The sequence below is a fragment of the Penicillium vulpinum genome (genome assembly GCF_028829585.1).
Source record: "Penicillium vulpinum strain IBT 29486 chromosome Unknown utg000003l_segment0_segment0, whole genome shotgun sequence".
Lineage (NCBI taxonomy): Eukaryota > Fungi > Ascomycota > Eurotiomycetes > Eurotiales > Aspergillaceae > Penicillium > Penicillium vulpinum.
Genome location: NW_026643243.1, coordinates 3,857,973 through 3,880,187, shown reverse-complemented (window position 1 = coordinate 3,880,187; position 22,215 = coordinate 3,857,973). Strand labels below are relative to the sequence as shown.

The 22,215-nt window shown below is 46.4% G+C and overlaps 10 protein-coding genes across 10 annotated transcripts; 6 read left to right on the top strand and 4 right to left on the bottom strand.

The window, feature by feature from the left end:
- Nucleotides 1-303: 303 nt before the first annotated feature.
- On the bottom strand, nucleotides 304-699 carry N7479_006520 (mitochondrial 54S ribosomal protein bL33m). The gene is made up of 2 exons (XM_057254214.1): nucleotides 654-699; nucleotides 304-502 (listed from the first exon to the last, which is right to left on the bottom strand). Exons 1-2 carry the CDS (start codon nucleotides 664-666, stop codon nucleotides 333-335), a joined length of 183 nt encoding a protein of 60 aa, XP_057108076.1. The 5' UTR covers nucleotides 667-699; the 3' UTR covers nucleotides 304-332.
- Nucleotides 700-2,281: 1,582 nt separating this feature from the next.
- On the top strand, nucleotides 2,282-3,487 carry N7479_006519 (glycoside hydrolase family 75 protein; the record flags this gene model as incomplete). Its single annotated transcript, XM_057254213.1, has 6 exons — nucleotides 2,282-2,551; nucleotides 2,610-2,675; nucleotides 2,730-2,866; nucleotides 2,924-3,072; nucleotides 3,124-3,360; nucleotides 3,414-3,487. The coding sequence occupies 6 exons, from the start codon at nucleotides 2,282-2,284 to the stop codon at nucleotides 3,485-3,487; spliced, it is 933 nt and encodes a 310-aa protein (XP_057108075.1).
- Nucleotides 3,488-4,316: 829 nt separating this feature from the next.
- Nucleotides 4,317-5,631, top strand: N7479_006518 (zinc-binding alcohol dehydrogenase family protein; the record flags this gene model as incomplete). The annotated part of the gene is made up of 5 exons (XM_057254212.1): nucleotides 4,317-4,461; nucleotides 4,537-4,671; nucleotides 4,742-4,951; nucleotides 5,004-5,374; nucleotides 5,449-5,631. The coding sequence occupies 5 exons, from the start codon at nucleotides 4,317-4,319 to the stop codon at nucleotides 5,629-5,631; spliced, it is 1,044 nt and encodes a 347-aa protein (XP_057108074.1).
- A 512-nt stretch (nucleotides 5,632-6,143) lies between these two features.
- On the bottom strand, nucleotides 6,144-7,945 carry N7479_006517 (putative MFS sugar transporter; the record flags this gene model as incomplete). Its single annotated transcript, XM_057254211.1, has 5 exons — nucleotides 6,144-6,497; nucleotides 6,528-6,820; nucleotides 6,909-7,390; nucleotides 7,486-7,657; nucleotides 7,735-7,945. 5 exons carry the CDS (start codon nucleotides 7,943-7,945, stop codon nucleotides 6,144-6,146), a joined length of 1,512 nt encoding a protein of 503 aa, XP_057108073.1.
- A 1,028-nt stretch (nucleotides 7,946-8,973) lies between these two features.
- On the bottom strand, nucleotides 8,974-10,735 carry N7479_006516 (flavin-containing monooxygenase; the record flags this gene model as incomplete). The annotated part of the gene is made up of 3 exons (XM_057254210.1): nucleotides 8,974-9,978; nucleotides 10,032-10,432; nucleotides 10,483-10,735. 3 exons carry the CDS (start codon nucleotides 10,733-10,735, stop codon nucleotides 8,974-8,976), a joined length of 1,659 nt encoding a protein of 552 aa, XP_057108072.1.
- Nucleotides 10,736-11,202: 467 nt separating this feature from the next.
- On the top strand, nucleotides 11,203-12,580 carry N7479_006515 (epoxide hydrolase family protein; the record flags this gene model as incomplete). Its single annotated transcript, XM_057254209.1, has 3 exons — nucleotides 11,203-11,439; nucleotides 11,501-12,361; nucleotides 12,419-12,580. The coding sequence occupies 3 exons, from the start codon at nucleotides 11,203-11,205 to the stop codon at nucleotides 12,578-12,580; spliced, it is 1,260 nt and encodes a 419-aa protein (XP_057108071.1).
- A 1,135-nt stretch (nucleotides 12,581-13,715) lies between these two features.
- Nucleotides 13,716-14,920, bottom strand: N7479_006514 (Zn(II)2Cys6 transcription factor domain-containing protein; the record flags this gene model as incomplete). Its single annotated transcript, XM_057254208.1, has 3 exons — nucleotides 13,716-14,710; nucleotides 14,767-14,795; nucleotides 14,847-14,920. The coding sequence occupies 3 exons, from the start codon at nucleotides 14,918-14,920 to the stop codon at nucleotides 13,716-13,718; spliced, it is 1,098 nt and encodes a 365-aa protein (XP_057108070.1).
- Nucleotides 14,921-15,903: 983 nt separating this feature from the next.
- On the top strand, nucleotides 15,904-16,443 carry N7479_006513 (uncharacterized protein; the record flags this gene model as incomplete). Its single annotated transcript, XM_057254207.1, has 1 exon — nucleotides 15,904-16,443. The coding sequence occupies one exon, from the start codon at nucleotides 15,904-15,906 to the stop codon at nucleotides 16,441-16,443; it is 540 nt and encodes a 179-aa protein (XP_057108069.1).
- A 1,447-nt stretch (nucleotides 16,444-17,890) lies between these two features.
- N7479_006512 (uncharacterized protein) lies at nucleotides 17,891-19,459 on the top strand (the record flags this gene model as incomplete). The annotated part of the gene is made up of 4 exons (XM_057254206.1): nucleotides 17,891-18,175; nucleotides 18,231-18,404; nucleotides 18,453-18,523; nucleotides 18,574-19,459. The coding sequence occupies 4 exons, from the start codon at nucleotides 17,891-17,893 to the stop codon at nucleotides 19,457-19,459; spliced, it is 1,416 nt and encodes a 471-aa protein (XP_057108068.1).
- Nucleotides 19,460-20,634: 1,175 nt separating this feature from the next.
- N7479_006511 (endo alpha-1,4 polygalactosaminidase) lies at nucleotides 20,635-21,993 on the top strand (the record flags this gene model as incomplete). The annotated part of the gene is made up of 1 exon (XM_057254205.1): nucleotides 20,635-21,993. The coding sequence occupies one exon, from the start codon at nucleotides 20,635-20,637 to the stop codon at nucleotides 21,991-21,993; it is 1,359 nt and encodes a 452-aa protein (XP_057108067.1).
- Nucleotides 21,994-22,215: the final 222 nt, after the last annotated feature.

The following is a 22,215-nucleotide window of genomic DNA, read 5'->3' as shown; positions in this document are numbered from 1 at the left end:
ATCAAAAGGAGGTTTACCGCAGAATATCCGAGAAACCGGGGAAACCGGGGAAATCACAAATTCCCGGTTGCCTCCAGTAAAATAATGTACACACGAGGGTCGTTCCCTGACACCCTTATCGCATTCCCCTAGATGCGCCCCAAAGTTTGAGATATTGTTCGATGGTGTATCAAGATAGCGATTGCAAAGAACACGAAAGGCGAGATTCGATTGGAGGAAAATAAGATATCGAACTCAGCCGTAATCGCAGTTGGAAGGCGGCTATCTCTCAGGGCGCACAACAATCGAATTGGAAAAAAGTCGAGCTGAACTCAGATCCTAACTGGGATAGCTTATTTGTTCTTTCCACCCTTGGTCGCCTCGAGGAAAAGCACCTGCTTCTTAACGACAGGGTCGTACTTCATCATGCTGAGAGGACGGTGTACACGGGGCCGGATCATCGTGCGGTAGTAACCCGTCATAGCCATGGAGATCAGCCGAACGGCAATGGTACGGGATTTCGCTGTGTCGGGGAAAAAGACGATGTTAGCAATCGGCCGCCAAAGAACCCGGGGGTTCGCGGTTTTCGCTATCCCAGTTTTCACAACTCAATTGTGGTGTGGAGGGGCGGGGTAGATCATGCGACTGAAAATCTGGCTTTGAGTAACACATACCTTTCTTAGCCATCTTGGGCGGCGTCTCGGGGTGCTTGGTCGAGTTGTCGCTCTGAAACAATTTCGAGGTCGGAGTTGATCGTTTCCCGTAGGTCACGTGAAAGAAGCTTAGTCATTGCTTGTTTCGGCCCTGGGCCGGGGATGTTGGCCGGAGATCAACGTGGACGTTTCGTTGGCTGGTGATCTGCAGTTGAGAGGTTTTGATGATTATTTTTGAGTTAGTAAGGTAGGCATCCATATGTACACTCGTGCATGAATTATTGTACAGCTTTTGCTTTTTTTCCCTCAATTTACAGGGATTCACATATATAAAAATGTACTTTTTACCAGGAACCCCGTATAGTTAGGTACTTGTGTAATATGTACTAAATCTTTTCTACTACAATATTCTCCAACACCCTAGTACAACGTAGAATATATATTCATCTTTCCTATTTAAATTTCATATGCGAGTTTTAGCCTAGGTTTAGGAAATTTGAACCTACTGGCGCGTCTAACATGCGATATACAACAAACAACACATCCGTCCCCTGTCATTAAACCGTTACTAGGATGTTAGCCCTGGAGGGCACTAGTGCTTACTTAAAGTAAGATCTCCTGACAGTTATTATACGTTGGAAAAAAAAAACCTAGCATATGGATATGTACCTTTTGTATGATCTGTCTAGTAAAAGGTACATAAAAGGTACGTTCTCACATGGGAGGACCGAGGGTCTGTAATATGGCTAAAAGAATACCAGAACCGGCTGCGAATAATCGAAGCTTTTATCGAAGCTTTAATAAAGAAAAACAAAGTCTTGCAACACTATCTACATGTAGAATATCCTATGCTCTCGTGGACCTATAGATGTATTAGGACCTACCACGCCCTAGTTCTTGGATTTTCAAGTTCCAGTCTGGTCATCTATTAATGTCGATCATCCTCGCAGAACTCGCCAATTCAGCACAAGCTTTAGCCGGGAATCCCGTGGATGATTAGTAGGATATTGATTATTGGTTGCCTATCAAGTTGTGGGTGTCGCCCGAATATGCGAACTAATATGTGGAGTTATGCCGATCTATGTATTACTTCCTAGCATTTTCTAAATCCGGAATCGGCCAGTGTAAGCGCTTTGATAGCCTTGCAATTAATATTCTTTAGAGTCTGCAACCAATAAAGTTCTAGCTAGCTTTGCATGATTCTACCTTACATCACAGCATGGCCGATGTGACGCTATGCAGGGCCTGAAACGGTCTTCCCCGCAGTTATCCTGGTCATCCAGGCACAATTTTCTGCAGATATCAATTCCGAATCCACAGTCGTCTGATATAACGACTGCTGTGGCTGAACAAGGTAGTATTCCCGCTCCTCGTAGTTAGTTTGTCTCACCTCTTGCAGGACTGAAGGATCGGCTGCATAACCGAAGCTGACGAGGTGATATGGACTATGTAAAAAAAAAAGTCACTCAGTGGCAACTAGCGCCGGTGAATCCGGAGGTAGTATTTGCTAGCATCACTAGTCGCTAATGGACTGATGTTTCAGGAATCAGAAGAGTTGATAAAGCACGACTTGCCCGGCCCCGAAAGACAAGAATCATCCTTCTCCAACATCTCAAAGCATCGCAAAGCTCAACATTCCTACCGCAATCATGATGAACTACAGCCGCTCAATTCCCTTTGCCCTTTTTGCCTTGTTTGGCACTGGCCTCTCGCAAACTGTTGATGGTGCCTCCTTCAACAAGCCCACTGCCGGCCCTCCAGCAAGCTACTTCGCTGCTGGATCATCTATCCCCGTCGCTGCATTGAAGAGCGCCGCTGCAAAGGCTAGCACTGCTGCAAAGGATGCAACCTATCTCAACAACAATGATAGCGGAGCTAAGAAGTCTACCATCTACAGCGACTGGTCGAAGTTCAGCGAGGTAGATACTCTCACTACTAGGCTACTTTAAACCCCGCATACTAATTGATCGATGATAGGGTGCTGCATTCGTTTGGATTGCCGATATGGATGTTGACTGCGATGGCATCGACTACAAGTGCACTGTATGTTGACCATTATTCTCTGCCTGAGATGTTCTCACTGACTCGATGCTGTAGGGAAACCCCGATGGCCAGGCCCAGACCAACTTCGGTGCTCTGGCTGCCTATGAAGTGCCCTTCATTGTCATTCCCGACAAGTTCGGAACGACCTACGAGAGTGTTCTTCCCGGAAACAACATCGGTGCAGTCATCTGGTATGATTTTCTCTTTGGTTGATATTACGTCTGCGTCCTATTCTAACTGAAATCTAGCGACGGAAAGATGTTCTACGGTATCTACGGAGACTCTGATGGTGATAGCCCCCAGGTTATCGGCGAGGCCTCGTGGTTGATGGCCCGTACCTGCTTCCCCAACGATGACTTGAACGGAAACAGCGGCCACAGCGATGTTGATGTTACCTGTAAGTCTAGAACATCTATGTCTTTGTTTGGACAGCTACTAATTCAACAAGACATCCTCTTCACTGGCGACGAGGCTGTGCTCCCCAGCAGTGCTCTCACCAAGAACTACATCACCAACTTCACCACCCTCCGCTCTATGGGTGACAAGCTCATGACCGCTCTTGCCAAGAACCTCGGCCTGACTAGCGGAGGCACTACTACCACCCTGGCCACCACCACCAAGAAGACTACTACAACTGCTGGCACCGCCCCTACTACTACCTGCTCATGGTCAGGACACTGTGCTGGTAAGAATCCTTCTGCTGATATTTTTCTTCACGGTCACTAACTAATTTTCTAGGCGCTACTTGCTCTGATGAGAACGACTGCTCGGACGACCTTGTCTGCAAGAGTGGAAAGTGTGCTGCTGAGTAAATAAAACCAGCTGCCTAGCTATGTTGGATTTGATCCGAAAAACATCATAGGATGAATAGTGAATGACAGAGGTGTGTAGCGTTTGAAATAGCTATAAACAACAATTTGTTAGTGAGATAGAACCGAGAATGAGACTTGACTGTTGAGTAAATTATTCCTCATCTTGCTCTATAGTTATGGATAATGCTAGTACAGAACGATGTGTACCGGGAGGATGACGAAGTAGAAGATCCCTAAGAATAGCTCTACGAAGTCAGAGGAAATAATATATGACAGATTGGATATAAGACACAGGTAAATTGGGACAAATATGATTGTGGTGGTCAGCAGAGATTGTATCTGGCGTTCGATAGTGGGCTGCATATGTCTAGCATATGCAGCCCTAATTACCAGGCTGTTTGCTATAATGTTTGCACATGCATACTGCAATGTAAAACTTGAGTTCATATCAAAACCATACATACCTGTGCTGATATACTTCGTATAGACCCTCACCTTAGCCGGCTTGGCATGGCATTGGCATTCCTTCTGCGGGTGCGGAAGTTACCCTAAGCCCCATCACAACGTGTGGATCGTGTTCCGTAGATCTTATACGAGATTTTTCCAATTATATTCTTGGACCTAAGTCCAGATCTATCTTAGCGGAATTTTGATATTTGGCAACTGCAACCTCCAGTGGTCCCACTTTTATATCTTCCCCGGCGCTTGCACTTGGAAGAATTGGGACTTCCACTGTGCGTCATAATTGAAACCAATGTATATATAAATAAACATGCCCACTTTCTCAGGATCTTCTCATAAACTGAATTTGCAGACTTATCAATTTAATATGGCTGACCAAACCAACACAGCTCTCGTCGTACGCGTGAGCGGACAAACGCCTACTTTATCGAAAGAGGCCATTCAGCGCCCTTCTCCCGCAGCAAACCAAGTGCTTGTGCAGATATCCCATGTCGCCCAGAACCCCACAGATGGTATGTTATGTTCCGATTATACTTATATAACGTACCTATATAACCAGCTTACTAATCCTTACCAATGGTTTGCAGTGCAATCTTTTGATGGGAATGCCTTTGGTGATGGAGTGGTTCTTGGATGTGATTTTGTTGGCAAAGTCGTTGAGCTGGGAAAGGATGTCACGCGGTTGGCCATAGGAGATATCATTGCGGGCTTGATCTGGGGAGGTGAGTGTTTCCAATTTTGAGCCAGTGCCGATAGTTCGTCGTATATGCTTACGACTATGTGGTAATACAGGTGAAACCAAGGGTCTGGGTGCATACAGCCAGTACTGTGTCGCTGACGAGAAAATCTCATTCAAGGTATCTAAGAGCATCTCCAGTGAGCATGCTTGCACTGTCCCATTAGCGTCGGCAACCGCATGGCTCGCTTTATTCGCTAAAGACTGCCTCAACCTCGACCGCTCTCGGGCGAAGGGTACTAGCGTACTCGTTTGGGGTGGCAGCTGTAAGTACCCCTCAGATACATTTTATTACAAGTTGAAGCTGACATTGCCCAGCGAGTGTGGGTTTATATGCCATCCAGCTCGCTTCCTTTTGCGGCTTCGATGTGGTAACCACTTGTAGCCCGAAGCATGCCGATTTGGTCCGTTCCTACGGTGCCAAACATGTGTTTGACTACAAAGACAAAAATGTGGTTGAGAAGATCCATAATGCGGTCCCGAATCTGAAGCACGCTTTCGATACTATTGGGACCACCGATTCCTCTACTGTCGCTTCCCGTGCGTTCCGTGCGGGACCTGGCAACCTATGCACAGTGCGCCCAGGGAAGGCTAATACCCAAGATGTCCTTCCCGGTACCCATATTACGGACGTGCTTGTGTGGACTGCGTTCCTGAATGATCATAGCTATGGGGAATTCAAGTGGCCTGTAAGTGGATAAGGCCCCTTCTCCTTATGCATGTCTCTTCCGTGTACTGACATTATGACTTCAACCCTTTATAGGCTTCAAAAGAAGACCACGAACTTAGCTGCGAACTTTTTGAAAATCTGCCATCCTGGCTGGAGAATGGTACGCTTAAGCCGAGCAATCCGAAAGTCCTTTCCGGATTGGACGCTGTTCCAGGTGGATTTCAGGAATACAGAGACGGGCAGATTTCTGCCTACAAAATAGTTTATAGGCTGTGAATGTGGTGCATTAGGTTATTCATGTACATAGCCTAGAGATTCCGAATCTGTACATAATGCTTTCAGAGCTAGAATCAGGCGTGGAATTAACCCGCTGCAGCTAGGGTTAGGTTAGCCCTGAGACTTCCAGCAAGGACCGGGTACATCTGCTATTGTAATGTAAGGTTATCTTTGATAGCGTGTGCGGTTACAGTTGCTATTTAGAAACGTCTTCACCTGCAAGGGGTTGTACCGAAGGGTGTAGTAGTAGAGTCCCAAAATACGTTACAGCTTTCGGTAGTATTCCGCTACAATTTTATATTCAAAAGTCAATAATTTTGTAGTCTAGCTTCCACGGGTTATATATCTGCGTGCCACAAAGGCTACGCAGGCGACTTAGATTGCGAGTTGCACTCTCATTCACAGTACTCAAACCGCAAAGCACCGATAAAAAATCTTACACAGCAGACAAAACATATTTTTTGCCAAAACTCCGCAATGTTTTCCGATAAACGGGTGGGAAGCAAGAATCCCTAAGCATGTTCGCATTGCTCGTCGCTTTCCTCCTTGAGTACCATGGCAGGTTCTAATCCACTCCCTGTATTCTCCGCAATGTGACCAAATCTCTTTATCTCCATTGCCATCTCCCGAGCATTCTGCACGGGATTACCAGGACGCGTGAAAATAAGGTCAATTTCCTCAAGTCGCAAATTGCTGGTTTCGGGGAAGAAGAAGTAGAAAGCAGGCACGAAGGCTGCATTCGTGGCCATGAAGACAAGATATGCTTTCCAGTGTAGCCTGTTAATGATAACGGGAGTGATCATGACGACCGTAAAGTTCCACAGCCAGTTCGAACCAACACCGATTGCCGTGCCACGCGTGCGTGCCTACAAAGGTAGGATCTCCGGAACATAGACCCACGGAACGCAGTTGGCAGTCATTCCAAAGATAAGCATGTAGATGAAAAGGAATGCAATGGCACCAATAGCGCAAGCATGTCCATTCGGGGCGTCAGAACGAGATAGGAGAACAGCAACCATCAGCATGGAAATGCTCAGACCGGCGCATCCCCATATCATCGTTCTTCGTCGACCCATGCGGTCCAATGTAAGTGTGGGTATGATCGAACCGAGGGCGAACATTAAATTGATGAATCCAGCGAGAATTTGAGCAAGTTTTGGTGTCATTCCAATGTTTTGAACAAGAACCGCTTGATGATGGGGATGTGTATTAGCTTCGGTTTGACAAATTTTTATGTCTCTGACTAGGATCGGGGATCATATCATGTTCAATCTTACATGGTGCATAATAAACAACGAGGTTAATCCCACCGGCCTGATTCATAAACATAACCCACCAAGCAAGGAGCACACGGTATCTTGTTTTCACGTTGTCTTCCTTGAACAAGGCTAGAAGGCTGTTGCTTTCCGTATTTTCCAACTCGGGCCCAAGGGCAGAGATAATAGCGTCCCGTTCTGCTAGGATATAAACATCGGTAGACTCTTTATCATATACTTTGCAAAGGGTTTCCATCGCCTCTTCGTATTTTCCATGCTTATATAGCCATCGTGGGGATTCTGGGAGCCCGATGACCAATATCACAACGACGAGAGCGAAAATTATTTGTGCGGCTATAGGTAGGCGCCAGGCAATGGGGCCTCCAACGTATGACATACCGAAGTCGAACCAGTATGCAATCACGATACCTATACCGACAAACAGCACTTCTGCTGAAACAAGACGACCACGAGATCGCTGATCGCAGAGCTCGGATTGGTACCTATGTGTGGAACCACTGCATCAGTACGGGACAGACATAATATACTCCAAATTGAGGCAATTTGCTAAATTCAGATAAAAATAGGAAGAACTGACATGGGCACAGTCGATGTCTTGATTCCAGTACCCACGCCTGTTATTAATCGACCGATGATAAGGTGAGGTACTGTAAAGGCTGAAGTTTGAAGCGTCGCTCCGACAATCACGAAGGCCATAGCAAACCATATGCTTCGACGTCTGCCGAGCATTTCCCCTATCATGTAGTTTACTACATAGGAATTTTAGCACCAGGATGGCCCATATGGGAGATTTAAGATGGATCTATGAAATGTTTGATGTACTGACCGACACATCCGGCAAAACATCCGAGGTTATAGCAGCTAACAACAATACCTGTCTTCGAATCAGAAGGATGATTGAACTGGTCCAACCAATCTTTATTCTCTAGGATTCCACCAAAAACACCCTGGTCGTAGCCAAACAGCACAAAGGCCATTAAGCAGCATACCGTCAAAGCGAACTGGAGGGTCTTTCCCCGTCCAAGAAACGAATGCATGGTATAGAAGTTGTGAAAAGGTAAAAGAAGGAATAATGGAAATGTCTGTAAGTATTTGAGGAGAGCTTATCCAAAGTGATGCATATTGAGAGGGCGGTTCATATGAATTTATACATCCCAGTCACCCCACGAATGAGCTTCCCCGGCGGCAGGATCGAATCTGGGGTGATCTGCAATCTGAGATTCCGGTTTTCCCTGATTTTCTAGTGCATAAAGGCGTATGCAGTTGGCAAGGGATCGGAATACCTAAAAGGACGTTAGGCGCTTGCGCTTACCATAGCCATTCTTGTATAACCGCAAGCTGAACGCCAAGCGTTCTCTCCACTGACTACAACATAGGAACGGAAATTTCTGAGACATGAATAAAGTATAAGCTGCAATTTGCAATAATCAAGTTCAATATTTAGATAAAGTGACTCGCTTGGGGGCAGTATTGTCGAAACAAGTCTTCGGTCAACAGGACATTTTCAATCAAATACATGAACTAACTTGAAGGTTGTCATGATCTGATACTATCTACCAGCAGTCTGCAATTGAACCCGGAAAGTGGGCACCGGATGGATCCTCATAGATCTCAGGAAATGGGTCATTTTCAGTAATTACCGAAAGTTTTTGGGAGTCCTTCAAGAATAGAAAGTAGAATAGAAAGTAGAAATGCGATGGGCTGGGAATGGCTTTCTTACTTTATTTGTTAAGGTCGGATCTTCGGCCTACTGGGTTCAATTAAAGAAGAAATAAGCCCATTCCAAGTGATTGAAGAAGGTGAATTGGTGAATATTTGTACATATTATACTGGGGGTTGTAGTAGACTAGGGTAACCAACCCCCGGTGAGTTCTGTATCGCATAGAAAGACTATACAGTTGCACCATGGCCGTGCGATAACCAGCTATAGGTGACTATAGAAACAATAAAAGGAAGGTATACTCAAAAACCGTGGAAACAATATTCAATACAATTAAATATCACCTGTCAAAGATAGCCGCTTTATTGGGATCGCTTGTCCCTTTCCTCTCCCTTGACAGATATATCAGGAGAGACTCCTGAGTTGCCAACCAGTATGAATCGACAGCCGAGACGAAGCTTCATCGATGATTTTCACCGCACCTTGCATGCCCACAGTGGAATACCCGATAATCCCGATGACTGCCAAACAACCCAGTAATAGGCACCTTTTTGACGAACGTTCAGTTGTGCGCATGTCGAAGTCAGACCAACGGGGGAAAATTGTGCGTAACCAGTACTTGTACATAGGATCCGGGTAGATGAAAGTATTTTTCTTCGTAACAGGGTCCATCCACCAGCTTTGGCAACCGCTATTGAAGACGAGATGCTGCAATTTGTCGTGGACCCAGGAAAGGTCTCGTTTCTGAGCTTCCGGCTTAACCATTATCGAGTCGACGTTACCTCGGAGCACGGGACGCAGCAGTCGGCACGAGTAATTGATTTGACATTCGGAGTGGAAGATGACCGAGTGTTGGCCAGTCGCAGCATTGGGTCCGTACAGAATAAAGAAGTTGGGAAAATCGGTCACGACAGTACCCTTGTATGCCTCGGCACCCCCTGACGCGTCCCATTGATCGTGAAGGTCCTTGCCTCCGATGCCTTTGATTTCCATAGGGAATAACCATTTTTGTGTTTGGAAACCAGTGGCATAGATAATCGCATCCGCTGGGTGGCGCTTTCCCTCTTTAGTCTCGACATAGTCTGGTCCAATACTCACAATCGCGTCCTTGGTGAGCAACATCTGTGGAGAATGCAGGCATTTCAAGTAGGTGGCAGTGTTGACTCGACGCTTACAACCGGGCTCGTAGTCTGGCTTCAGGATTTCTCGATACTTAACTGGCGCATCATTCTCGATGTACGAGTATGTAGCTTCCCGAATCTTTTGGCGCATAGCTGCGCCATTGCTGTCCATGTAGAATGAATAGAAAGTGCTCTCCAGCTGCCAGGCTAAAATGGCACGGTAGAGTCGAGCGGCGAGCGGGACATACTTCATGGCAAACTTGAATGATTCGGAGTAAGTTGGATTTCCCTATTTTTCCCTAGTCAGAATCACAATTTGGCCAACGCAGAAAGCCTACTTACTCGCTTTGTCCACCAGTGGGAGCTCCGGATATTTTGGGTTACCATGCCCTTGGGTCCAACTGACTTTACCAGTTCAGGAACAAACTGAGTAGCCGAGGCGCCATTGCCCACAACAGTGATTTGCTTGCCATTGGGATTGAAGTCATCTTTCCATTCTGCGCTGTGAAATGTCTCGCCTTGGAAAGTCTCGGATCCTTTGATAGAGGGAATGGCTGGACGATCAAGAGTTCCGATTGCACTAACGACGACAGGACCCTCGCGCTTGAATATTTCGCCGGAGTTAGTGTCCTGGAAGGTTACAATCCACAGAGAGCGGTTATTGTCCCAGGTCATGTTGGTGCACATAGCATTGAAGCGACAGTGTGGTAGGATATTGAATCGTTCAGCGACGGAAAAGAAATCTTGTGACATGTTAGCCAAATACTTGAGCACGAAAGAATTATTTTCTTACATGCATGGAGCTCATCCCTCCCAGGAAACATGGTGGTCCAGTCATGCTTCAATGCAAAACTGTAGGAGTAAAAGTGACTCGGGATATCGCATGCACAAGCAGGATATCGATTGTGCCACCATGTCCCACCGATATTGTCGGACTTTTCATAGATAGTAAAGTTGTCATGGCCGAGGAGACGTTTCAATTGAACCGCCATTCCAAGGCCAGATATGCCTCCACCGATGATAATAACTTCTTTGGATCGATCCATGGCAGTCAATTAATAAAGTATTCAGAACAACGTCTTGAGTTAAGTCAATGATGTCGAAGGCCTTACACCTACAGGCACAGACTTGTATTTAAGTGCCTGCATTTGTTGCTGGTTACGATGAACGTCAAAATATATGGCGGCTATACTTGCCCTATATCCATTAATTCCCTATAGTCTCTCCTTTCATAGTATATTTGGTCAGTATACTGAGTCCGGATTTTAGATGTGCATTCCAAATTGTTATTCGGAGTACTAACCTGATCGTGGAGACGACCCCAGAATTTTTGTGGAGCGGCGCTTGCGCTTGCACTTTCCCGACATCCCCCAAAGAAAGGTATAGATCCACCACGATGAGGTATGGATTTTTTTCTCTATAGCCACTCGAGGATACATAACTCAAGGGGACCTCTTTGGCTTCAGCATCTATTTCGATCAATGCAACTTTGACCCTTTTTCTAATTTCCAGCATGGTACTCAAATCGCCCATTCCCCTCGAGCAGTTGAAATTCAACATCCCCGTGCCCTACAAGCTGCAAGTGGACCGGGAGTTGCTGGATATCACCAAGCAGAAGCTAGCTTTAGCCCGCTACCCAGAAGAGCAGTCTGATTTTAATGAGAACAATTGGGCGCAAGGCGCTAAAGTCTCTCGTGTGAAACATCTCGCGGGGCACTGGCAGAACAAATATGACTGGGACACACAAGAAGTAGGTAACTATACTTACAATCTTGCGATAACAACCCCTTAACACTAATTTAATTGATCAGAAAATCTTGAATAGTGCTTTCAACCACTTCATTGTGAAGCTTGACGTCCCTGGATATGGCACTCTCGTGCTGCACTATACTCACGCACGCTCTTCCAGTAGCAAAGCAATTCCTCTCTTATTCTCCCACGGCTGGCCAGGCTCATTTGTGGAGGCAGTTCGTGTTGTTGAACCATTAAGCGAGCCAAAGGACGCCAAAGACCCGGCTTTCCATGTCGTCGCTCCCTCCATTCCTGGTTTTGGCTTTTCCCCTGCGCCGACCAAATCTGGCGTTGGGCCGAATGTGGTAGCCCGCGCCTACAAGATCCTGATGACAGATGTCTTGGGCTACACAAAGTTTGTCACACAGGGAGGAGATTTTGGGTCGTTCATCACCCGCTCTCTGGCCATACAATATCCGGATTTGGTCAGAGCTCAACATCTGAACATGTTTCCAGTTCCTCCGCCGAGTCTCTTCTCAGCTCCTGCCGCTTACATCCGGTGGTGCTTTTCTGCCCTTACATACTCGGAATTTGAGCACAAAGCACTGCAGGTTAGGCGAAACTTTGAGCAAGATCAAAGCGGTTATCTTGACCAACAAAAAACCAGACCTCAAACCCTTGGCTTTGCTCTAGGCGATTCACCAGTTGGTTTAATCGCCTGGTTTGTGGAGAAGATTCACGACTGGGCTGATGTTTATGATGCGTTCAGTGACGATGATATAATCACGCTGGTTATGATGCACTGGATACAGGGTGCGACTCCTGGTCTGCGCTTCTACCGGGAAGCGTTTGGCCGTGGAATGCATGAGGCTGAAAGAACATTTGAGACATATGTGGCTGCTCCCACTGGTGTGAGCATGTATGCAAAGGAACAACTCCATGTAAGAAAGTCCATTTTCACCTCCTAATTTTTGAATTATCTGACGCAGTTTTGACAGTGCCCACGGGACTGGGCCAACCAGGCTGCCAACATTCAATTTTGGCGCGAATACGGGAAGGGCGGCCATTTTTCATCTTTAGAGCGCCCAGATTTGTTCGTGAAAGATGTTCGAGAGTTTTTCTCGTCAAACGCCGTCATCAATTCATGGGCTCGCGCTTGAAGCCGCGATTTCAGCTGGAATATTAGTCAATATATAAGCATTGCGGTCGCTTCGATCGGAAATAATCAGCATTCAATTGCGCCACAATGGGAGAATTCCTTGCCTAATTTTCCTCGAGTTCGAATAGATGTAAAAGCCTACCATTAATATAGATCATTGTTGAAAACAAATATCACACAAACCCCCAAAGCATTCTCAGCTCAGCGGCTCGATCGGAGGTCTTCCAACCCGTCTCGCGCTCAATTCTGGCTAGTTGCTTTAATAATAAGATTTTTTCAGAAGAGAACTCATCAGAGTCATAGCTTTGTGCGGTCGAGATTCCATCACCTAGAGACTCGAATAGAGTATCCCGGATGGTTGGGGTGGCCACAGAATTTCCAAATACTGTCCCGGCGATGAACAACGGTTGAAGTTGATTGACCCAGTTCGCACTTGTTTCAGCTCGAAATATTAGTCTGGTTCTTTTTGTCTACAAATGAAACCGAGGAGGAGGGCTGCCAAACATACTGCGATGGGTTTGAAATGGAGGTTCCAACCAGTTCCCGTGCATGCCAGATAATATCATTCTAGGAAGTGGTGAGATGAAGGGTACATAAATTTGAAAAGGAGACCTAGACTCACAATCTCCTCTTGCGAGGGAGAATATTGATATTCTGATCCCTGCATCACCAGGCCAGTCTGTAGGAGCAATATGCAACCCGAGTGATAGAATGTATTGCCGCAGTCTGGAGAGTCAGCGGCGGTTTCATTGTTTAGCGAGGTAAAATCTTACTAGGAGAAGACCTTGCGTAAACCGTTTCTGGAAAGACCTTCGTGGGAGCAAAGTCTCTCAGCAACGGACAGACCTCTGATGGTCGCAGCTGGTACCACTTCTGCATTGCATCCCAAAGCTCGGAAAGGGGGGCTTTTAATGAAGCCACTCCCATTCCTCTTCTCGAACTCTGGGAATTAGAAAGAACGTTCACAATTTTGGCGAAGATTAAGATTGCAAGATTGCAATAGTCATCCAAGTCTCCGTTGATCAAAACAGAATCAATACACATATCGTCTACCCAAGACTCAGTTGGAATTAACGTCGCTTTTCCACTATTAAAGGCTGCCCACACGTCTTTTGCCATCGTAATCAGCCATGAACTCATGTTGGAAGTGAATAAGACTTCTCACCAATACGGGCGAAGGCCCAGAAGCTCGCCTTCACAATGCCTTCACTAGATCCATTCCATTTTTGGGTGCGAAGAAATCCCGCACAGCCTTTCAAGTGCCGTCTCCATTCTTCGACTTTCGATGCCATCATTTCATACACGCAGAGAAGAGTGCAAGTAGCCAGAATGGACGTGTCAGCTTGTGCAGGGTTCTGGGAAAGGAGCAGCTGAATGGTATATTGGTATAGCTCCAACGTCATGGGCCTCTGCCGCCCCCGGAGATAATCTAGCTGGCGGGAGGCGAGTGAAAGCGCCGCAGCGACGAATGACGATGATTTCATTAGTTCATGAATGCTTTTCACGGTGAAGTGCATTTGGGAGTCTGTTGTCTCGCACCAGGTACCTGTCTCCCGTAGATAGGCGGAGATAAGATGTAGCTTTTCCCCATCCGTGACTGGGAGTCGTGGCACTGGCTGTGGTGTGGCATGCTTCGAGCTTGCCCGGCCTAGCGAGAAAGGGTAAATATGATTTTGGGTATCTGCCGATATAGTTTCGGATACTGAATTGAAGGCTGGTAACTCCGTTGGAGGGGAGAAGTAATGGTCACTACTTAGTGGGCTTTGTAGGACATCAGAAGCCTGTAGGCTATGCTGATTGAAAGAATCAGCGAGGCTGAACTCTCTGGAAGTTGGCTGTGAGAAGGCGTGAGAGACATTGCTAGGTGAAGGTTCATTTCGGACTGGAAATTCAGGGCTGCAGGACAGACGACTAGGTGCTAAGTATGCATCAACAATCTCACTGGTTTCGTCTATGAATTGCTGATTCTGAGGTGGTCTCGACTCTCGCCCCTCTTCTAATTCACATAGTGCGATAGCTTCACGACGTGATAAACTAATGGTACGTGAGGGATGGAATGAAGCCTTGAGTCCCCATTGGCAGACTTGGCCTCGCACTTCACAGCCACGGCATCGTGGTTGTGCCCCATCGCCTAGATCGTGTCAGCTGCCGCCAAAATTTAGCAAGAGGAGAGTAGATCAGACTTACATTTTCGACGGCGATTGCGACACTGGATGCTAGATTTCTTTGTCAGTACTTGGCCCCAAAGATGTAGGCAAGTGTCTCACCATCCGGTTCTAGTCCTCTTCCGGACTGGGCGATTGCTTGCCCCTATCTCATTTTCACTATGCGAAGTAGGCATGGCACAACGCTTACAGTTGGCAGGACTAGGCTGTAAATGGCAGGATATGTCGATACGCAGGCTACGAGAGAGGAAGGTCATAAAGAAAACTATGGGCGCTTAGGACCTCGGGGGGAAAGTGGAAGCGCCATTGACATTAGATAAGCGTGGCATTCGCAATGACGTCATCTTCAGGTTAGGGCACACTGGCTAATGAAGGAGGCATGTGTACTTTGTATATCATTGTTAAAGATCAGATAACTTATGGTTAGTTGCCAATTGTCCTAGTTGGTTTCAGGTCAAAGTAGCGGACAGTTAGACGTAATATGTTTATTTCAGTAGTGATTTTGATCAGAGCCACCGGGTTTAGAACAGTAGAATCTGGATAACCTAATACATATACCTGGACATCTCTATGTACATATTACAATATGTAGATAGGTATATAGGTGTCAATCTTGTGTGTTCTTGGGTATAAGTTTAAATCCTCTTTAGCTTTTACCGGCCCTGAGAGAAACACGACTGTGTATAATGAAGGAACACCGGTTAATTGGGACTCTTTCTGAACTTGGAGTTGTTTGCTTTGGTTTGCCTACACTCCTCCGATCTCACGTTTTCCTAGTATGTTCTCATTATTTTCTCGTTGATACGGAGCTTCCTAGAAATATAGCATCAAATGTAAATCAGCACCGAGCTGTCCGCCGTACCAAAGCAGAAGTAAGTAGTAAATAAGTACTTGGTTGACATAGTTTTTTAATTCCTCTACTGTAAATTTTTTCACTTGACCTCTAACCACGATCAGATAGAGAATATACACCAGGTTCTATCTTTTACTTCTCTCACTTCCATCTCACTTCTCTCACTTCTCTGTTAATTCTTACTTCTCCCAGTTCTCTCTCACTTCCCGCATCCTCTTCACGTCCTACCTTGCCAGTCATTAAATTTACTACCTACTTACATATTCTCGGTCTCATTGTTACTTGGGTTATTTTTCTACCGGCTAAATGGCAACCAAACCTGACGCCGCTCTAGCCCTGAATACACCCGTTTCCCTCAAACCCCGCGGCATAGGCCAAATCTCATTAGGGGAGATAGCCCTACCTGAATCAATCATTATCTACTTGATTCAGGATGCTAGCACTTTACAAATCATGGGAGAGCTGTGGAGACTGGGTGTGGCAGCGAAACTGTCAGCCCTCTACCGGGCAGCAAGTCGGCTGGAAGCTCTTGCTGCAGTATGCACCTCGAATTTTGCTGCTAGAATGCTGCTGAAATCGACTAATGGCCCAATTTCTGATCGAGATGCCACAGCTTTATGGATACAAACGATGCCTGAGCTGCCGCAGTCATCCGAATATTGGACTGTCGCACTATCGTTCCTCCTATCGAAGGAGGATCGCATGGCGATGCGAGACGCACTTCGCTTTACCGCAGGCCTACAAGCTTTCAAGCAATCAGTCCAAAGAGCTAGAACATGGACTGGGAAAGAGCCTTTTCATGGAGCTGGTAGACAAATGGTTCGCAATCATGTCAGGGGGCCTTGATTCTGAGGATAACCTGGCAGACAACTTGGAGGAAGACTCCGAAGATACGTAACATGGAAGATACGGAGGATCACACCAAAGACGACGTTGTATCGCAGGCACCCATCCCCACATGACCCACCTTCTAGGCTAGCCGACGACGCCTATGATATTCCTCAAGATCTCGTTCTCTTCTCGTTCCTACTCCATCTTTCCAACAGTACTACATCAAATGTACATTGGCACCAAGCTTTCTGAAAATATGCCTAATGAATGAATCTCAGTCACCCCAATCTTATTGCTCCTCTGCCGCAAAATTATTATCGCAACTTGATAACTTCTTCATGCATAATCAGTTGATCTGTAACTACACTTTCTTCCTCTCTGCTTCTTTGCTCTTCTGCCATTGCTATCTTCTTATTGCTTCTTTTCTGTTTAATCAGAATCCAAGTGACATTCAATAGATAGAAAACACTCACCATTTTGGCATCTATAGAGGATGATCATTTAGTTCATAAGACGTCACAATATTCAACAACAGTCATACGCAAATAAATTCCTCGCAGAAACCAGGTGCCTTTGACGCAGGTCAAACCACCAACGGCACAACAAGATCGGCAATCTTCCCGGGACAACTATAAAAAGCGAAAGTAATAGATTTAGGTCATTTCCAGGTGAACAGCGAGTCTGTTTACGGTCCAAGTAATCCACACTGTGATCCATGGGGCCATCCCGCCGATATATTAGCCCATAATTTGAGGCTGTGGATATATCAAGTTAAAATACCAGATTGTTAAATATACAAGTACTCTAAACAATATCATGAGGGGTATAGGGTACGTAGTCTCTTGTTGTTGTAAAAACATGAGAAATAGTTTGGAATTAAGACAGAATATCAATTTGGAAAATCCGAGTTTGTATCTTTTAAGGAAGATTTGTTCATAGCTCTAAACTCGCCTTTTGTATGATATATGAGGCCATATGGCATCGTACTCGTGGTACAAAGTTCTTATTGCGAGGCCTATGGCAATGACTATATGAATCCGGTACATATGTGGCAATTGACTAAATTAAACCAACGAGTATTTCAAAGCAGACTCAATGTATTTATTTTCTAACGTCCGTAGGAATATATTCAACCTGTCAAGTGTATTTGTGACAATAAATCACGCGATCCCGTTCTAGACGACGTTATTCGGCGTTCTTCTAGAGGGGTACCCCCATGAGCAATGCTTATCTCATTTGGCCAGGGTAGTGGGAGTCTCTGATACGATAAAGTTGAGTATTCGTGATTTCTCGCTAAGATGACAGCAGTTGAGAGTCAAGCGGGGTTGTATGAACCGGGCAGATAAATATTGTCAAAATATAGCAACACCTGGACTTGAGAATTGTTAAATAGAGACATTTGATCCGATCGCAAATATTCAAAATAAAATCAAGTCTTGAGCTTAAAACACATCCTTGTACAATGTCAGCCGAAACCTCACCACCTAAGCGGCGGATATACCTCAATGGCTTCGATATGTTCACAGTAGGACATCTTTCCTTTGGTCAGTGGAAGAACCCTTCCGATCGGTCAGCCACCAAGCGACGAGATCTGTCGTATTGGACAAATCTCGCCCAGTTACTCGAGAAAGGCGACTTCAATGCGTTGTTCCTTGCCGACACCTATGGTCTATATGACACGTACAAGGGGACTGCAGAACCCGCTATTCGGAATGGGGCTCAGTATCCCATGGGGGATCCTTCGATAGTAAGTCAACTGTCCGTTTCGTTAATAGAATTAGGTTGCTCATGATATATATCAGCCAATCTCCGCGATGGCTTCAGCCACCAAGAATCTAGGCTTTGCGATCACCACCTCTACTTCATATGAGGCTCCATACGTTGTGGCAAAGAGGTTTTCGACTTTGGATCATTTGACGGGTGGTCGATTCGGGTGGAATATTGTGACATCATGGAAGGAGTCTGCTGCAAAGGCTGTTAGTATACTCAGTGAAGGACCGTTCACCTAAAACTGACATCCATAGGTGGGACTGCCTCTGGTGGATCACGACAAGAGGTATGAAATTGCCGACGAGTACCTGACCGCATTGTACAAGTAAGCAACAGTGAAACATAGACAGTCATACAAAGTACTTACCTGCATAGACTGTGGGAGGGCAGCTGGGCCGACGACGCCCTCCAAGAGAACGCTCAAACAGGCGTGTATGCGGATCCAAGTCGAATCAGATACATCCACCACCACGGCCAGCACTTCCAATTCGATGGTCCTCATATCCTCGACCCATCACCCCAGCGCACCCCCTTCCTCTTCCAGGCAGGCACATCACCAGCCGGCGTCGCCTTCGGCGCGAAACATGCAGAAGGAATCTTTGTGTCAGCTCCCTCCCCGCACATCCTTGCACCACGCATCAAAGCCATCCGCGACGAAGCGGCCAAGCTCGGTCGAGACCCCAAATCAGTGAAAGTATTCGCCATCCTCACGCCGATCGTAGGCCGAACCGACGGAGAAGCGCAGGAAAAGTATCGCGAAGCACTAGAATACGCCAGCGAAGAAGCAGGTCTTGCATTCTTCTCTGGTGGGAGCGGTATCGATCTTAGCCGGTTTGATCTAGACAAGCCTATTACGCCATCAGATGTACACGTGGACGCCCGCGTCCATTCCACCATTAATACACTCTCCTATCAGAGTCCAGATGTGCCTGAATGGACGCCACGGAATATTGGGAAGCATATCTCGATTGGTGGAGCGGGGCCTGTTCCTGTTGGTTCTGCAAGTACTGTTGCTGACTTTTTGGAGGAATGGGTCCGGGTAGCGGACTTGGATGGGTTCAATATTGGTTACGTGCAGACCCCTGGGACGTTTGAGGATGTTGTCGAGCACTTGGTGCCTGAGCTGAGGAGAAGAGGGGTATACGCGCCCTTAGGTGAGAGTGGTACGATGCGGGAGAGGGTGTATGGACATGGACAAAGACATTTGCGGAAGGACCATGTCGGAAGGAATTACGGATATGATGTGTATGATGACCAATAGTTTACTTGCAGGGTAGGATGCACGTGAGATTGGTCTGACTTGAAACATATGCAAATGCAAACAGATGCATGGACATAGCGGGGAATCAAGATTTTTATACAACATTTTGTTAATAATCTACATTTGCTTTCACTATTTTCTACTATCAATACAGTAAATGCCATGTACGAACATAGGAAGAGACTAAATCCAATAATGAACCCAAAAAAGAGAAGTAAGAAAGCTGTCTCGAGTAAGACCTGTCTGAAATGAGAACGTGCTGAAAGTAGGCGCTCTCATCAATGTGCCAAGGCAATGCGAAGATATTTCTTGATTTCCAGGTTTCTTTGACTGTCTTACAGGGCCAGAAGGGCGAGAAGCCATTTCGCCAAGGGCTAGTTCTATATAATTGGCCCAACTCTATTGAGGCTTGACACTAATGCCGTTGAGATCGGGTATTTTGTACAATTTATCAAGTAGACTCGCGCAGATCATCTCATTCGGCAATTCCCCGATGTGCATTTTATTTCAAATTGTTGTGATATCTAAGGTGGAAATTAAGGATGTGTGAATGTCGGGGGGCTTCATAGATCTCACCTTATGTCTAATTAATTAAAGACAGGTACAAGACCTCCCGGGCCCTCCGATTGGAACAAGATGACGCCAAATACTTGCATCTGGGACTAGATCAAAGTCAGAGTTCACGACTCCAAGGAGAATATCCGCAAATGAACGGACGACATCTACCGCGAGGCGTTTCTTGGCATTCGTTTCATCTTTCCCATACTCATCCGGACTGATCCTCCTCAATTTAACATACCATTTTCTCGAACCTATCACTTCTACTGGTCCGATCTACGACATAATGGGGCGTTCTTTTTGCTTGGCTTCGTTTAACGTCCCCCGCTAGTGGTTCGGCCATCTTAGGCGATTGCCCCAGCCTTATACGTTCGATTCCATATGTGGAAAATGTGAAACAGTTCGATGCAGGCTATACCCCAAATAATTCCCAGTAACATTAATATGTAGGACTATAAGTACTAGGCGTCTACTCATGATGTCTCCCATTCTATCACCATTCTTCCGTCTCTCCTTTTTCTGACACTTGCTGGATTCAAGTTGTCTATCCATTCCTTTCTACACACACACATTCATTTCACACACTCCTTTCAACTTAAATAAACGATTTTACCAAAATGATGAACTATACCCAAACCTCAGGCTGGCAGGTCCTAGTGACCAAGCGCAAGCTCCTGGTATCCTGCATTCTAGGCCTCTTCTTCCTTGCCATCGGGATGGACATCCGAGCAGAGCTCGGAGCTGGACACAACCAGAAGAAGATGCTCAAGCGCGATACCACCAGCACCGAAACCGCCATCTGGCAACCAGCCGCCGGAGTCAAATGGCAAATCCAGCTCGTTGACGCCGTCGAGGACACCACCGTTGACGCTGACATCTGGGACATCGACCTCTTCGACAACACCGCCGAGACAGTCTCCGCTCTCCAGGGCAAAGGCCACAAGGTTATCTGCTACTTCTCTGCCGGTACTTACGAAGACTGGCGCCCAGATATTAGCGACTTCGACTCCGCAGACTTTGGCAGCAACCTCGATGAGTGGCCAGGTGAGCGCTGGTTGAACATCAAGTCGACCAAGGTTCGCACGATCATGAGCGCACGTCTGGATTTGGCAAAGCAGAAGGGCTGCGACGGTGTTGACCCGGACAATATTGATGCTTATGGAAATGAGAACGGTCTTGGATTGACCGAGGCCGACTCGGTTGACTTTTTGACTTTCCTGGCGTCCGAATCCCACTCCCGTGGCATGTCGATCGGATTGAAGAACGGTGGAGATATCATCGGCTCTGTTATTGATAAGATGCAGTGGTCAGTCAATGAGCAATGTGCCGAGTATAATGAGTGCGACGTCTACGCTGCGTTCACAGAAGTCAACAAGCCGGTTTTCCACATTGAATATTCTGGGGAGACTATCGAGTCAGATAGCTCTGATAATAGCTCTGATGATAGCTCTGATGATAGCTCTGATACTTCCGACACCACCGATACTCCTGCTGAAAGCAAGACTACCGCCACTGTCACTGTCACCCCCATCCCTGCTACCACTTCTACTTCTTCTGCTGCCACTGCCACTGCAACTAGCACAGACGCCGATGATGCCAAGACTGGTAGCACTGATATTTCCACTGATTCTGATGAGAAGGACGCCAAAGAGGATGATGAAGACGATGCCAAGGACGATGAAGACGATAAGAAGGATGATGAAGCTGATGAGAAGGACAATGAAGCAGATGGGAAGGACGATGAGGATGATGAGGAGGATGACAAGGATGATGAAGGCGATGAAGACGAGTCCAGTACCAATGGTAGCAAGGAGGACCAACGCCGTCACAGACACACACACGGTCAGCACAAGCTCCGAACCAGAGCCGTTCTCTCCTCTTCGTTGAAGACATCAGCCTGCAACGCAGCCAACGCCGACAAGTTCTCGACTGTCATCAAGAACATGAATCTCGATGCCTGGGTTGAATATTGCTAGACAATCGATACATTGTGGTGTTGATTTCTGCAACAATAAATCGGGTTTCGCGTCTCTTGGCCAGAGAGAGTTGTGGGGGAATGACTGTCGCTACCGTATATAGTTCAAATGAAGAGCTTAGCAAATGCAAAAAATATAAATTACAATAGAAACAGAACTGTTCTCTTGACGGTTAGTCTAATTTGATTCGTAGAAAGGCTGAGTAGTATGATTGTGGTAGTG